The following is a 17,627-nucleotide window of genomic DNA, read 5'->3' on the forward strand; positions in this document are numbered from 1 at the left end:
AACATCCACATCAGATATAAAAGTGCTCCACCTGATGCCCAGAAGGTGTCTCAGGAATTTCTGGTGCACTCTCTCCATGACTTTTATGTGTCTACCATAAGTTGTCCAGGCCTCAGAAGCGTAAAGCAGGGATGGTAAAATACAAGATTGATAGACACTGATCTTTGTATGAATAGTTATACCCCTGTCAGACCATACTCACTTCTCTAAACCACCAAAAGCCTTAGTGGCACGCTGTATCCTATAGTTGACCTCAGCATCCAGGGTTCCATCTCTGGCAAGAGTACTACACAAATACACAAATGTGTTAACCACGGCAAGTCTCTGGTTGTTGACAAAAATACTTGGTTCCACATACAAATTACCAGGTGGAAGTGTGAACATGACTTTAGTTTTCTTAAGACTAATAGTAAGCCCAAAAGACGCACAAGCCCCCGAAAACAGATCCATGATACCCTGCATATCCCTCTCACTATGGGCCATGAGATCGGCGTCATCCGCATAAAGCAATTCACGAACCAGGTGCTGAAAGGTCCTTGTAGAAGCATGAAAATGACGAAGATCAAAGACCCTACTTGTGGTTCTGAAACGCAAACAAACACCTAGAGAACATTCGCTAAAGGCATACGATAACATAGTTGCAAAATAAATTGAAAAAGTGTAGGTGCTAGGATATCACCCTGCTTCACACCATTGTCAACTGATATGGGTTCCGACAGGCATCCGTTGAAGTTCAGTTGAGCCTTCATATTAATGTGGAGCTCCCTGAGTAATCGTAGAAATTGAGGTGGGCATCCCAACTTCCCCAGAATTATCCATAGGGCACTTCTGTTCACCGTATCAAAAGCCTTAGTCAAATCAACAAAAACCTGATAAAGCGGAACGTGGTGTTCAGTACATTTCTCCTGCAACTGCCGAGCAGAGAAAATCATATCTGTGGTTTCTCTGCCCGGACAAAAGCCACTTTGGCTTTCTGGAATGACGGATGGATAAATATACTCTAACAATCTATTGAGTAGAACTCTGGAAAATACTTTGCCAACTGCTTCCAACAAACTTATCCCACGATAACTTCCACAGTCAGTCCTGGGCCTCTTTCCCTTGTACAGTGATATAAGAATTGCATCAACCCAATCCTGATGGATGGGAACATCCCTCCAGACATCAGTGATAAGATGAAGAATTTCATGAACAAGTTTATCATCCTCATGTAAGAGGACTTCCACAGGAATACCATCAAGCCCTGGAGCCCTCCCAACGCTCACTTCCTTGATTGCATCTCTAATTTAATTCTCAGATGGGAACACAGACATTTCATGGATAAGTTTCTGTTGAGATAAAAATTCATTGATGACGTCCTCATCAACATTAGAGGGGTTGTCAAAAAGATCAGAATAATGCTCGGCCCAACGAAGGAGAATCTTGTTAGGATCCTTTATAAGGGGAATTCCATCACTTGAGAGTAGGGGAGATGTAGATAGTGTTTGAAGACCAAAAGCTTTTTTAAGCAAATGATGCATGCGTTTGAGGTCTTTACAATCAAAAGCCATCTGGATTTGGTTGGCGAGTTTAGCCCACCACTGATTCTTCATTTGGCGGAGTCGCTTTTGGAGAATACCCTTGTGTGCTTTAAATGACTGTCGGAGGGACTCTCGACCTCCATGAGAGGCAGACAACATCTGATGGTGCAACTCATTTTTAGCACTTAAGAGTTGAGTAATTTCAGAATCATTATGATCAAACCAATCCTGATGTTTAGATTTGCAGAAGCCAAGAACATCTACACTTATTTCATAGATTGTCTTTTTAAAATGCGCCCACGACCCATCAAAATCAGCAGAATTAACTACGGATCGAAGCTTTTCATGTACACTTGGATCAGCCAGCCTGGACACATCAACCCGCCTGGGAATCTCAACACCACCCATCCTACACTTCCTCCTTATACAGATTTTCAACTTCTTGCGTACCAAAAAGTGATCTGTGCCGCAATTCAGCTCCACGCATAACACGCACACTACAGGCGTCCCCCAAATCTGCATTCCTGGAAATAATGTAATCGATCAAGTGACCTTGTTTTGAACAAGGATGGGTCCAGGTAAACCTATGGACCTCTTTGTAGCTGAAGAAAGTGTTACAGATAGCAAGGTCAAACTGAGTGCATAGATGGAGAAGATGCAGACCATTACTGTTGACCCTACCTACACCAAACTGGCCGAGTGAGTCCCAGGTGTGATGATCCTTGCCAACCCTTGCATTTAGATAACCCATGAGTAAGATCTTCTCAGATAAAGGAATAGAGGAAATGGTACGACTGAGATCTCGGTAAAATGCTGTGATGGTGTCTTCATCATGACCCATGGTAGGGGCATACACAGATAAAATCGTCATATACCTACTGTGTGCAAGAGGGGAGTGCATCATCATAATTCTGACGCTTACACAGATTGGCTGTTCAATCCTCTTCACCAAATCAGAACGCACTGCAAAGCTAATTCCACCCTCTCGTCTCAGCCCCGATGGTTTTCCTTTCCAAAAATATATCCCGCGCCCACTTCCACATATTGATCCTCACCATTCAATCGTGTTTCAGACAATACCACAATGACTATGCTGTACCTAGCGAGCTCTCTTGCAACAATAGCTGTTCTACGCTCAGGTTTTTCAATATATATATATATATATATATATATATATATATATATATATATATAGAGAGAGAGAGAGAGAGAGAGAGAGAGAGACAGGCAATTTTTTATTTATTTATTTAATTTTAGGGAAACGAGTTACTTGGTTATGCCGATAACAAAGCTATTGTTTCGGTCAAATGATGATCATCAGGTAACCTAACTTTTGATTTTATATAGATATGCTCTTAAAACCTAAGACTTGAAGAGCATGTCTTTATAAAATCGGAAGTTCAGGTTACCTGATGAAGGTCATCATTTGACCGAAACAGTAGTTTTGTTATTGTCGTAACCATGTAATTTGTTTATCTAAAATTAAATAAGAAATACATCATCTTGCTCTTTTTTTTGAGCACTATCAATAACCTTCTTAAACCTATTGACTTTTTACTTTTGGATACCTTTAACCTGGAATAAGTTTATATATATATATATATATATATATATATATATATATATATATATATATATATATATATATTCTATCCATACATCTATTTATCTATCCATCTATTTACAATTATATAAAAAGAACTGTGTATGTGAATTTGTTCCCTATGGACTCGAAAACGGCTGGGCCGATTTTTATGAAATTTCACACGAAGGTACTTTATATCTAGCTGTGTGTTAGGTTTTATATCGAAATGTCGTCGATAAATGTCGATAATCGAAATAATCCGATGTAAGAAGGAACAGGCGATTTTGACCAAAGTAAACACCTTACATAGCCTAACATCACAAGTGCATTTGAGAAGTTTTATTATCACATAAGTCGAAAGACAGGGGGGTATTCAAAATGAATGTTTCTGTTTAAAGCACAATTGCACCATGATACTTGACTTTTCATATTAAACTTAAATTCAAGCCATTATCATTGCACAAGCAATAGGGCCAGGCATATAAAATCAACAGTAGGTTCTTTAAAATGACATGGAGGTATTCGAAATGAATGTTTCTGTTCAGAGCACAACTGAAGCATGATACTTGACTTTTACATTTTAAACTTTAATTCAAATCATTATATATAAAAATAATTTTATAAAATCAACAATAGATTCTGTACACTGCAATGTAGACTACAATATATTGTAGATTAAGTCACTGAGGGAAGGCATGTGAAGCTTCCTCCTCTTGTACCGTGATGGGTCCTCCAACTAGAGCAGATAACCAATCAATTTGATTGAAAAATTAACAATTTCACCGATTTCGATGACAATAAAAATAAGAGCGTTTAAATCAATCCCTGTTCATATATATATATACATATATATATATATATATATATATATATATAGTCTTGAAAGTTTTTAACCTTTAAAAGTATACAAAAAAATATTTTTTATCATTCGTTAGAAAACCATCTAGTCAGTAAGTCATTTAATCACCTGCAATCACTGCATCAACTCGCTCTCGAATTTACTATAATACCAATAATTTATTTTTCAAGGGATCATCAGTTGTTTACCATGAAACACTGTTTCGGGGATTTAATATATATATATATATAAAAATTTGTTCAGTATATAGGTTGAAAAGTGTCCTCACATACACATTCTGACTTTATATATATATATAATTTTTTATCTACAGACTTGAAATTTGGTATATAGGATATTCAGACATGTGGAAAACTTTTTAATCCATTTTCATCTAGAAAAAAAGGGCTGCTAAGGGGTCAAAATTGAAAAATTGGTATGTGGGGGGGGCTCACTGGGCTCTTATTTGATTTCAACTGTTTTACAACGGTGCATGCGCAGTCATGAAACATGACAACTTCCTTATGTTAAGCACGAGTTGGTTTGTAAACACTCTTCATGTCAAGCTGGTGTAATGGTTATCGTACTTGACTCATTGTTTTTAAGTTTTCGTTTTGATCTCAGCTCGAGTATTTTTTTTTTTTACTCATAAGAAGTGAACTGTTTAAAAAAAAACAACATAATACTCGCATGCACGTGTTTCAGTTTCTTTCTGTTGTTTTTAACTGCATTTTGTCTTTTTTTTAATTTAACATTACATTTAATACCTATTTATAATAAATAAAAATTCTGCCTTAATTAAAATATAATATTCATGCATATTTTATGACCGGACAATGCCAGGTACATCATCCTAGTGTTCGTGTCATGCGTGGTGCAGAGTGCTGGACTGATCATCGGTTGGTCCGTGCAAAGGTTAAGTGTGTTGTGAAGCCCAAGATGAGAGGACTTGGGGTCGCTATCCCAAAGCGACTTAATGTTGACCATCTAAGGGACAATATTGTGAGGGAGAAACTAGTTAACGAGATGAAGTATGTCCGGTGCCCTGGATGATGAGGTATCATTACGGATCAGTAGGGCAAGTGATGCCTTTGGAAAGTTGGACAAGCGTTTGTGGAGTTGTCATGGGATCTTGCTGCCAACAAAGATTGAGGTTTATGCCGCATACGTTCTCTCTGCTCTTCTCTATGCCTGTGAAACTTGGACAACATACAGGAAGCATTTGAGATGTCTTGAGCAGTTTCACCAGATGTGCCTACGGCGAATTTTAGATGTGGGCTGTATGTCATGTATGTTGAGGTTCTTGAATGAACCCAATGTCTAAGCATTGAAGCTCTGATTATCAAACATAGACTGAGATGGAGTGGTCATGTGGTGAGGATGTCAGACAGTCAACTTCTCAAACAACTCCTTTATGGCGAGCTTAAGACGTCTGGCTCAAAAGCCTAAAATGAGATACAAGGATTGTTTGAGGTCCACCTTGAAAAAAATGTGAGATGGATGAGAGAACCTGGGAGAGTCTTGCTTTGGATCGCGGAGAGTGGAGAAGGGCCTTGCAGGGAGGTGCGGGTAAGTTTGAGGCTGATTGAACCCAATATGAACGACTGAAGCATGATATTCGGAAAAAATATTAGGCAGGTAGGCTTGAACCCATGACACAAAAGTGGAAAAGTGGAGGTGTGTGTTAGGGTGTTGGTTGAGCTTGAACCCGTACCACGAAAGAAGAAAAGAAAGTGAAAAAAATGTAGTGTGTTAGCTGTTGCGCCCATCGCCAAACCGGAAGTGACGTAGGTTTAAATTAAGGCTAGACAATCGAAAAGAGGCAATGAGGTTCGAAAATATTAGCAAAAAAAGCGACCCCTCCCTATAGAAAATTGCCCAGTCGAGGGTGAAGGAATTAATATTTTTGGCCAATATTTTTATATGTCGTCCGAAGAGTTAAGCTTCAAAATGATACAGATCTTGTGAAAATCTGTCGCCTCTGTCGAAAGTTTTTGCAAGACATACAAACATACGTACATACATACATTTAAACAGACAGGTGAGATTTATATTATAGATTAAACTTGATGTAAGAAAACTAACCCATGTATAATAAGTTTTAGGGAGTTGGGAGGGGGGAATACTGTATAGGTAAATTCCTGCTCCCACTAACATTTGTATATTTTTTATACTTGGCAAAATCTATCTTCTATATAATAAAGTAAAGTTAGTTTTCCATCCATTTTTATTGACCATTATAGCTTTCAAGCCAAATTATTTATATGCTAATATGCTTCACTAGTCATTTAAATCAATTCTTAATGCATATTTCCAGAAAATATGCGTTTGTTTCATTCCCTTTCAAAATGTCTTATATCTTTTTCAAGCTAAGCAGCTTCTCTCAGCACTGTTATTTACAGAAAAGTTGGTTGAAAATTATTTAGTTAATGTACTTTCCCAGAAAGCGATTGGGACACAGGTAAGCTAGTATTAAATAAAAACGTTTTATTATTATTCATAATTTCAGAGTTACCCTTTATTCAGAAGATGTTTTTGGCTTTCAAATAGACTTTCTCGCCACAGATATCTTCTCAAGGTCAAAGGAAGCCTGTGTCCAGACAATGCAGATATCACATGACTTGTCTTGCTTGGATGTTTGAATAAAATCGAGCTGACAATCTGACCAATGGATTCACTTTGATGGCTGCACATTTCCATACTAATTTCATTATCATGTAAGACTGAAATAAAAAAATAAAAAATCTTAGAAAACTATGTAAAAATTAAACTATGTAATGCTATAATAAACTATGCAATGCTATAAACTATGTAATGCTATAATAAAAACTATTAACATTTATTCAAAACTATTAAGCTTCACCCATTCACTACTGCTTTCAGAATTTAATTCCTACTCACTACTTGAAATCATTTAAACGAAACTAACCAATAATACAAAAACAAACCTCCTTCTCTCTTGTTCATCATATCTTTCTCTATCTCTATTGATAAGAAAAGAGACAAGAGCAAATCAATAAGAAAAGGAGATATTATTTCAGGAGAATTTTGAAGACAGCAAAAAGATTTTGAATTTGTATTTGTCAGATTCGCGTACTATTTTGCTGATCAAGATAGCGTAGCATTATTTAGATGTGGAGGTGTGTAAAAATAAGCATCATCATCAACCTTTAAGAAACTGACTTCAAATCTACCCTATCTCTGGCCAGGTCTTAATTTATCCCTCTTTCTCTCAAGTCCATTTTTATCACTTTCTCCAATGTTTTTCTTGGCCTTCTCCTATAAACTGGACCTGCTACCTTAACTGTTCTACATCTACTAACTCAAGAACTCTCATCCATTCTCTCAACATGGCCATATCATCAAAGTGTCCTGTTCTGCACACATTTCCTTATACAGTCGAAATTTAATTTTCCCATGAGTTCATCAAAATAAAGCTTGCCCTTAAGACTCACAGTACACATTCATTGTATTATTCTCATATCATTTCTCTTCATGCAATGCATGTCCTCAACCTCACTAGCCAAGTTTCACTGTCATACATCACACTGTGTACACATTTCTAATAGACAATAGTAAGACTGGTTGACAATGATAACATTCTGCTGATTAGTTATCCATTCTCTCAACATGGCCATATCATCAAAGTGTTGGTTAGTTAAAGCAGAAGTTTCTTTTTTTTTTTACTCCCCCTCACCCCAAACAAGGCACTTTACCACTTGGACGTAAGGGGTTACTAATTGGGACCATGCTTATAAAAGATTAAGATGTTTGTTTACGTTGCATTTGAACTTCTGCATATCAGTACAGTTTGGGAAGCAAGCAGCAGGAAGAGAATTCCAAAGTCTAGCCGTTCTAGGGAAGAAGCTATTAGAGTAGAAATCTTTCTGACATTAAGGGACCTTAACAGTGAAGGGGTGTGATTTTGTTGCTAAGCGGGTTTGTCGGGGATATGTACGTCGAGGGGGTACAAGTGCAACGAGTTCATCAGAGCACATTCCATTAAAATCTTGAACTTACCCATCCACTCTTAAATCTTACAATCACACTAGCACCTGCTCCATCTTGTATCTCAATGGTATCTCAAAGATAACAAAACAAACTTATCAACAACATCAATAGGTTTACCATCTAATCAAAAATGAAAAATTGTGTATAAGGTTAGTTAAGCAAGAAAAGGGTATTTTTTTTAGTAAAGATCAAGTTAGAAGTTAGGTTGACGTGTACTGGAAGTTACATCATAGAAGGAAGTACATAGCAGTTAAGTGAGAGAGTTTCTGCCTCTAGAGAGTAAGTCATCAAAGTGATCAGACATGTTTTTTAAGGTTTTTCACCATCCTATGAAAGTTGATCGAGAGGATGCAGTTCGTTTGGTTTTACAGTAAGAAGTAAATTAATCAAAGCTGAACGCAAATAATGGAGTTATTTGTTGTTCTTTTTAATGATTTCTATTATTTCTGCCACAAATAGAATTAAGAAAAAGGAACATTATCTCTCCAATTGTTAAATCACTACTGCTAAAAGCGTCACTATTCAATTGCGAATTACTTTAAGAAAAAAATTAATCAAACTTAAGAGCAAATAATGGAGTTATTTGTTGTTCTTTTTAATGCTTTTGATTACTTCAGCCACAAAAAGAAAGAAGAACAAAAAATCAACTGCTACTGTCACCACTGCCCTGGCTTAGTACCTTGTGCAGCATTCATGCTAAGCTAGTTAAGCAGAACTTTCTTCAAAGGGTAAAGTTTCTAGGGAATATTAAATTCACAAATAGTTTGCAGTCACATCTATATGCTAGTCAGGCTACGTTGTTTTTTTTTTTTTGTTTTTTTTTTCAGAATGGTGTTGCTGTTCTCCCACATACAGCGCTTGGTATTCTTAGTACTGGCTACGTTAAACATTGCTTAATTTTGGAGATCTAACGAAAACTGGTGTGTCAACATGGTTCTACTGTATGTATCATCACTGATACTGAAAGATAACTATAACAAATAGTTTAAACAATTGTTTCTGCTGATAGACAAATGGTAGGGATCATAGAATTTACTGCCACAATGATATCGCCATCATTACCATCATATTCGGTTTAACATCTGTTTTACATGATGGCATGTGTTGGATGACTTTCCAAATTGATTTCCAAACTTATCTCTTGTCAGGTTTCTTTGGATTTAATTTCCTTAATTGAAGCAATATTTTTATAGGCTGAATGCTCTTCATTAATGCGAACCCAATTCCCAGGTGATTCCCAACAAAGTTTCATTTTATAATGGAAATAAAATAAATTACGAACCTTTCTTGAAATTGGCCGCTTGCTCTGGAGATTTTCTGCTTCCCTTTGATTCATGCCTCGACTGTAATTGTTGAACTTCATTAACTGTTATGCTTAACAGCGAACTTGCATGATTTTTGCCATCTTTTGTCTGTGAATGAAAAGAAGACTAGATTAGTCATTACAATTATTTGATACTATGGACGTCCCCACCAGAGCCAAGATCCTAGAAAATGGATGAAAATGATTCACACACAAAAAAAAAACAAAAAAAAAAAACGGTGATTGGAAGTAGGATGCCAGGAATGGCTGGGAGGTCATCATTTTCTACTTATCAGTTACTTTGGCGCAAAGATCAGACATTTTAGGATTTCCGGTCAAAATTAAATATATTTAAAAGTCAGAGTTTGATTTGAGGAAGAGGGGAGTAGATGGGAGAGGCTGGAGTCAAAAGTCAGATGAAAGCAGCTTAGAGTTGATGAGCAGGTGATGAGATGATCTGAAGAGTAACAACAATGATGTTCTCAACAGGTTTATCTCAATTGTATACTGGAACTTAACTAAGAGTTGAGAGCCTTTTTCTGTGGTGGTATCACCCCCCCCCTCTCCCAGTGAACAACAGATCTATTAATATACACAATGTATTGGAGTTTGTGTTTTTTCTTATGAATCTCTGTTGCTTTTGTTTTTGTATAAACCAGTGCTCGTGCCCTTGATGATTCCTATTCACAATGCCTCAACACGAGGGCAGAGTTAGACACCGGGGTCAATTTTTAATGTGAATTTTAAATTGTCTTAGTCGTGAAAGATTTCTCCTTCACTAACTGAGAAGAAAAAATTGAAGTGTAGCATCAGAACAGATACTAAACCTTGTAGATATTAAATTCTTTATTCAAACTAAAATTAAGTTTCAACTGAACAAAAACTTAGGCATAAGGCCAACTCAAAAGGCGGGGGGGGGGTAATGGGGGTTGTTGGTCATCCTTGTCACTCCAGAACTAAAAAAATTCCTCTTGGCTAATATCTTCTTTCACCATAATACCGCATTCACCCTTTCATACTGGGGGACGTCCTACTTAGAACCCAATTTTTAAAACATTTTTTTATTTATGTCTAAAAACAAAAAAGATAACAATAATGATGATACAATAATTCATTTGTGTCAAGGGCGGGAGAAGAAAAAATACAAAAGTGGTTAGTAGGACCTCCCCAACTCCGTCTAATTGATAGACCGCCTGTTTCACTTCAGTTTGTAAAGGAATCTAAGCTCCTGCAGGCCAGTCTCTAAGTGGGGGATGCTCTATAGATGGGACGAAATGGAGAAAAGAAAATTTTGTGGGTGAGGGATGGGACGTTAGTGATTGCAGATACTACACTTTGATCTTGGCACGATGATTGCCAAGATGATACAGCCAGATTGAGAACAAGAAGATGAAAGAAAAGAAACCATGGCGTTAACGTTAGGGCTAGCAGTGATCATCAAGGAAATGCTGTATTGTTCTATGGTTATGGCTAATGATATAGCTATTAGGTAATTCTACAGTATTTGAACAAAGCTAAACTGACTTTTGCCAAAGCAGAGTTTTGGAACTAGCTAAAAACTAACAAAGCGTTCATCAAATCAGAAGCCGTGAAAATTTTTTCTAGCAGATGACAAATTAAAACAATGCCAAACATAAAATGATCACATCAAAAATAAATTTCAGAGCATTAGGAAACGCTATTCAGTTGCCCAAATGAATAATTGAATTCTGCCAAGAAAAAAGAAAAAAATTTTAACAAAATAACAATAAATGCAAGAAAAGTGGCCATACGAAAAAAGTCTGGAAACTTATTGAAAACACCTTGTAAGTACTGAAATTTTCTTGGATACCTATTCCTAAAAAGTTCAAAAAAATTTCTCGGAGGCAAAAAAATTGGAAAAATTATTTAATCTTTTTTATCTTTGACCGAAATAATTTTTTCTTCATAATAGAAAATACATTCAGGCAAATGTTTTCCTCTTAATTTTGGCTACTTGACAACTTAGCTTTATCTGACACTTTATCATTCTCATTTGGCAAAAATCAATGTAGCTTGGTTCAAATCATGTAGAAGTACCTAATGATAAAACTATTATATCTCATATCAATAAGATTTTATTTAATAAAGATCAAGAGGACGACCACCAAAGTGATGGCTGACCAGATAACTGTTCAGACTGACATACTACTATTGACTGCAGAAAAACTGGCTCAAAATTGTGATAAGAAGTAGATTTTTTTTTCAAGTTCTCAGAGTATGCAAATAAAGGAACAAAGGGTATAATTGCCACTGAACCCTTGATGGAAGGATTGGCTTCACAAGAAATATTTTCTCCAGTGCTCTGAAGTTGTCCTGAGTTACATTTTTTTTTTCTCCATTAAGATGGTGTTGGAAAAAAATTATATGTAGACATTAAAAAAGTTTATGGGGTGGGGGGACATATTTTTGGTTCAAATATAAATTTCGTTTATTTTGGGGATAATATAGCCGAGGGTGTTAATCTACAAATTTGTGATGGTTATTGTTTCGAATTTGTGAAAAAATTGGTTGACAAAGGGGAGACAATTTTTTCACAAATTCGAAACAATAACCATGAAATAGAGACTAACTCACAGAATATGAAAATATTTACAGAGCTAGTAAACGTTTTTCTTTTCTTTTCCAAACAACAACCAACATGCCTGAGGAGTGTCGAAGGACAATCTGACCAAATGTTGCACAAATAACACTCAAAATGAGAACAATATTCTGATCAATACAAATAATATAAATAATATTATAGGATACTATAAAGATCTGAGTCACTAAATGCTGAGAGGGGGGACAATAGACAGATAGGAAGTGTTTTACAATGTACAATGAAATGAGAACTAGCAAACAATGAATCTGTAGGTATTTTTAGATTGAGGCTTTTAGATTTGACAATGACAATAGAAACCTACAAAACAGATAACAAAGAGATCCAACAACACTTGACGGGGATATCAATAAGATTCCTAGGGAGGGAGGGACAGCTTCCGGGTAGCAGTGAAGAAGAGTTGGCATCGAGCTGTCATTTGTGACAGATGGGAGTTGATAGCGAGTAGCGTTGGACAACGGTTGGATGGTTTCTAGAGCTGACAGCGTACAGAGATCGAGATGAGCTGATGGCTGACAAACGAGCCCAGCCTTGACAGAACGTGGAGAAGACACACACACAGTCTCAAGTCCAGCCGTCAAATATGTTTGAAGTATTGGCGTTGTGTTTTTCCTGTTTGTTTTACTCTATTCTTTTACTTTGTGGACCAACGTGTGTTCCCACTGAGAGTTGCGAGAAAATGACGATCTGGTAATTAGAAGAATAGTTAATAAAAAATCCACGGCACAACATGCTGTTGGGGGTTGGCGGTCTATCGGGGCCACACACGTGTTGTCACAATCTCAAAAATTCAGAACTACAATGTTATATTCTTTTTTGTTGAGGGTGGGAGGTCTAGATGTGTATTTGTGTCAGATGACCTTTTTGGTAGTGTCACCCTGGTCATTTAACATTATTTAAATAAAAGGATACAGTATGCAGACAAGTATCACACAATTATAAAAACGGTATTTTCTGGGTATCTTTCATAAACTTACTTTATTTTTCTTTCTTTCTTGCTCATCTTTCAATAGAAACAAATTAAGGTTATTTTGAGCAACTGTAGAAATTCTTCGTCGAAGTAACTGAATTTTGTCCGAAGCCTTCTCACTGATGGTTATGAAAAAGAATAAAAATGAAGAATAAAAGAAATGCTTGTTTTTTTTCTTTTGACAAAATGCATACAGTAGAACTCTGGGATATGGCATTAAAAATTAGTAACAAAATACAGTACAGTATATAAATACGCATGTATATAATCAAATAACATTATAAATAACACCATAAGGCAGGGAAAATTCTGTAACCAGGTGCCAGAAAAACATTGTATTCCACATCGTAACCTAAAAAAAAAACATATCCTAGGGCCACCATATCCTGGGGTTCTACTGTATATATGCAACAAACATTTTTAACCTTGTTTTTACATATTCAATGTAAAAACAAGGTTAAAAATGGAAATTTTTACTTAAGATTCTGTTTAGACATAACATTAGATAGCTGATCCATAAATTGGAAAGAATGGATCACAAAAGGAATACACAGAAGCTTTCCATTCCATTTAATCAAATGTGTCAATGAAAACAAGTCAAAAACTATATAGTCCCCTAACAGATACCTTGAATTTTAGGAGAAAACTAAAAATTAGCCTCTAAAGGTGTGTTTTTTTTTCACTCCTAAAACACCCTGGGGCTCAAACCCCAGAATTAATGGTCGGAAAAGATTCTATGTCCCGAAAAGTGCTATTTTTGGCCATTTTGACCCCTTGAGACCCCTGGAGACACAACCAGAATTTTCCCAGGATCAAATATTACGTTTCCAGATGTATATCCATGTGATCTGCTTTTGGGTAATTTTCAGCAAAATGTAATGGTCAGAAAAGATTCTATGTCCTGAAAATTGCTGTTTTTGGCCTTTTGACTTCTTTTGGCCCCCTTGTGACGCAACCAGAATTTTTATCAAAAATCTGAGAATGTTACATTTCCTTTCTTGGGTAGTTGTAACTTCATGCAAAATTTCAGAAAAAGTAATGAGTTTGGGAACAAACAGACGAGGGGGAATTCTAAGGTTCAAATCAGACTAAGTCGTTGAACCAAAAATGCTGCCTAAATATAAGTGCGGTTCTTCATAAAATATTCAGTTTTCATGCTAAGTTTAAAGCATGTCTAGCAACAATGAAGAACTGTAACAAACACAACGTTTCTGAACTTTTTGAGATAAGGATTAGTTCTTCGTATTATTTGGATTCATTGGATTACTGTTCTCATCTTAAGTGTCATGTTCACAATGTTTCAGTCAATGTAATCTCTCTAAGACTCTGTGGCGCAGTGGTTAGAATACTTAGAAAAATCATTTGTAAAAGTGATATTCTCCTGTAGGTTGAAGGTTCAATTCCCAGTGTGGGTATCGGAAAAATACAATTGCAAATTACTTAGGACCGCCATCCAGTCATGGCTGATGAAACAAGAGCATGCTACCTCCATGAAGTAAATAAAGGGTTCCATTTGAAATTCCATTCAAATTCACGAGTTTGACAGAAACATTCCCAAGTCTGACAAGATACACCTGAGGAAAGTCGGAGGTTATATTGACAAACGTTGTGAAAATGACACTTAAGATGAGAACAGTAGTCCGATGAATCCAAATAATACAAACACTTCGGATGACTATATATAAGTGGGAAAGAATGTGTGAGTTACTGAATAAATAAAAAAAATAAGAAAGAAAACAATTGATTTATGTTGAAAATACTTGAAAACATAGAAAAAGCATTTCTGTGTTAATTTGGATCCGTACCAATTTGATATTATGTTTCAGAATTTTTGAGATAAGTATTGATAATTTGTATTATTTGGATTGTTCAAACTACTATTCTCATCTTGGATTTCATTTGCACGACATTTCTTCTTTTATTCATTTAACGGCACCTTTTCCTTGTTCAGTGGCCAGATACTTTCTGATATTTTCACAAGCTAACTCACCAGTTCTCACTGTCCAGCAGGTCAACTGTCTCCAAATTCTACTCTGTATCATCTTGTCTAATCACTTTCTTCCAAATTTTCCTTGGTCGTTGAATCTACTCAAACTTCAAAACATCCATGGCTCCGAAACAGTTTATCCAAGATGATAAATACTTGACATGACTATACTAGTGTAACAAATTTGTCCTTAGAATAACCTTTATATCAGGCAAATGTAGTGTTTTCAGCAAATTCTCTGATTTGATGTGTCAGGTTTGATCAGATTTCACATTGGAGATCCATCTCATCATAGATCTGCCATTGTGCTGCAGTCAGGTGAAAGAGGAGTGGGTGGGGGCCCAGCATTCACTATTATCGACACTTCTGCTATACAACTTACTCCAGCTGATAACTTAACCCAGACAATAAAACCTCTTACCTTCTTCAGGTGCATCTTATAAAACTTGGGAATCTGCACAGATGTGGTACTATTTGTTAGTACCACTGGTTGTTGTGGTTGTCCCCCACCTCCCTCCCCGCCATAGCAGGAGGTGATTTGGTCCCACGCGGAGCAATACATAAAAAGCAAACCATAATGCAATTTTGATTCCCTCTACCTCTTTTCAGCCAGCAATGACAAGGTTGTGACGTCAGAGCAAAACGAACATTCAATCTCTCTACCTCTCTATCTATCTATCTGGCGTTAAGACTTACTTTCTATATATATCTCTCTCTCTTCTTAAAAATCTAATGAGCCAGACAACCCCCTCTCTCTGTAAATGATGTGGCGTGGCAGACACTTGGCTGAGGGAAGTGGGGCAGAGGTTGGGTGTGAATATCGCCGTAACGAGCGGAAATATGTCGGCATGGCAACCAGACAGCGAACATTTGTGGCGGGAAAAGCGGACCACGAGGGGATTTGAAAATAAGAAATAAACAGTTGGCGAAAAGAAGCGAGACAGCCCGGTGTACAAACATTATCTCCGAGAATTGAACCTCATCGAAGATTGAGATTTGAATCAATTGAATTGCGAATGATTATTCAAATACAATCGTATTGTCGATTGAACTCACATATATTCGTCTTTGGAACTAAGATTCGAGGAAGAGATAGACTTTCGCCATCTCAACTTTTTTCTTGGATATTGTGTTTGCGAACTTATGATCCGTGTTTACCTTAACGGACAAAACAGCTAAGTTTGGCCTATCTCATGCCAATACCTTTTCTTATCCACAAACTTTTATACATATTGTACTGTAATTGCATGTCGCATACATCTGGCAAACATCACTCATTCTTTTTATCAGAGTTTTTTCTTCTTCCTTTGTATATAAAAGTCTTTCTTGAATTTTAAACTTTGATTGAGTGTTTGTTTCGTCATTCATTGCTCTGTTGTTCCATTCCCCTTAATGATATATTTCGCTGGTTGATCCGACATCTGACGATTAACCGAAGATAATTATGAGACATTGGATATAAAATAAAATAAATTTTTGTGTCTCGATCTGATTGCCAATCAATTCGGTCATCCATTAACCGGGTCGTGACAAGGTGAAGACAGGTATTTGTGCCTCTCTGTAAAAGGTGATGGGGGGGGTACCCCCTTTCAGCACTTTTAGTTAAGGTTAGTTAGTTTGAAAAGTTTAATGTTTGAAGGAAAAGGATGTTGATTGCTAAGTTAATTGTTTTTAAATATTGTAACATATAATGTATAAAATAAAATAGCTAAGATTTTATATATTACAACTTGTTTTGCGCATCATTGTTTGACCTGCCTTAAATGCAGAGACGGTTCCAGCATCAAGAAGATTCAGCCAGAAGAACCACCAAAATGAAGACGTAATCCTGAGAGAGTGAAGGAGCCAACCACCCCCAAAATCACAGGTATGCCTTTACTCTTCAACTCTGACAAAAAGATGGCTAAGCGACTGATCTTCATACACCTATCCTATTAACTGGTCCATCGTGTCACAGTCTGGTACCGTTTCCAGAACATTTACACAACACGCAGGTCGGTCATGCTATTGACCGACTCATAGGGTTACACAGAATTTTGATCGGAACTCTTCGTTTAATCAAGCGAAGATAGACTGTTCTCACTCCATCAGCCATGATTGAGCAGGAGTCAAATAATTCTTAATTATATTACCGCCTGTACTAAGGATTGAACCAAGGCTGTCACATAGAACATATTACTTAATACTTTATCCATCCAAACCATGGGTACATATAGGAATAAAGAAATTCGGTACAGATTCCCAAGTTCAGCAAGGCACACCTGAAGAAGGTTGGAGGTTACATCGGTCGAAACATTGTTAGAGTAACATCCGAGAGGAGAATACGATTTCAAATAATCCAAATAATGCAAGTCATAAGATGTTAGGTTGAAGTTGCATCATGGGAGGAAATCTGAGACAAAAACTTTCAGCGGCTTCATAATTCTCATTTTCCTTATTTTATTCTTTAGTCCTCACATTCCATGAGTGATGGATCTGATAACAGGGGATGAATTACTGTTTTCTAGGTTGGAATATATAGATATTTTTGCTTCATACAGCAAAAATGACATGGTATTATGCTAGACCTGTTCCTTTCAGTTGTTAGTATAATTGGAAAGGTGAAAATATACTTGATCAAAACATTTTAGTAGGATCTTTCTATGACTGTTAAAAAAGCAACACAATATAAAAATTAATCAAAGAATATCTAACAAGCAGAGCATTACCACTGTCGATGAAGAGAAGAGTCTATTAGGCTTGTGTATGCAGTATGATGATGCATGGACGTGAAACCTGGCCAGTGAGTTGCAT

The 17,627-nt window shown here is 36.5% G+C and overlaps 1 protein-coding gene across 2 annotated transcripts in view; it reads right to left on the bottom strand.

Moving 5' to 3' along the window:
- Positions 1-17,627, bottom strand: part of LOC145296822 (uncharacterized) — a 141,288-nt gene that overhangs the window by 107,700 nt on the left and 15,961 nt on the right. For both annotated transcript variants that reach the window (XM_080142934.1, XM_080142925.1), the window contains 3 exons: positions 12,855-12,966; positions 9,237-9,366; positions 6,459-6,666 (listed from right to left, as the gene is read on the bottom strand). In XM_080142934.1, coding sequence (XP_079999060.1) covers positions 6,459-6,666; positions 9,237-9,366; positions 12,855-12,966 — 450 coding nt within the window. The remainder of the gene's footprint in view (positions 1-6,458; positions 6,667-9,236; positions 9,367-12,854; positions 12,967-17,627) is intronic.

The sequence above is a fragment of the Euprymna scolopes genome, chromosome 2 (assembly GCF_053919585.1).
Source record: "Euprymna scolopes isolate OS-2025 chromosome 2, ASM5391958v1, whole genome shotgun sequence".
Classification (NCBI taxonomy): Eukaryota; Metazoa; Mollusca; class Cephalopoda; order Sepiida; family Sepiolidae; genus Euprymna; species Euprymna scolopes.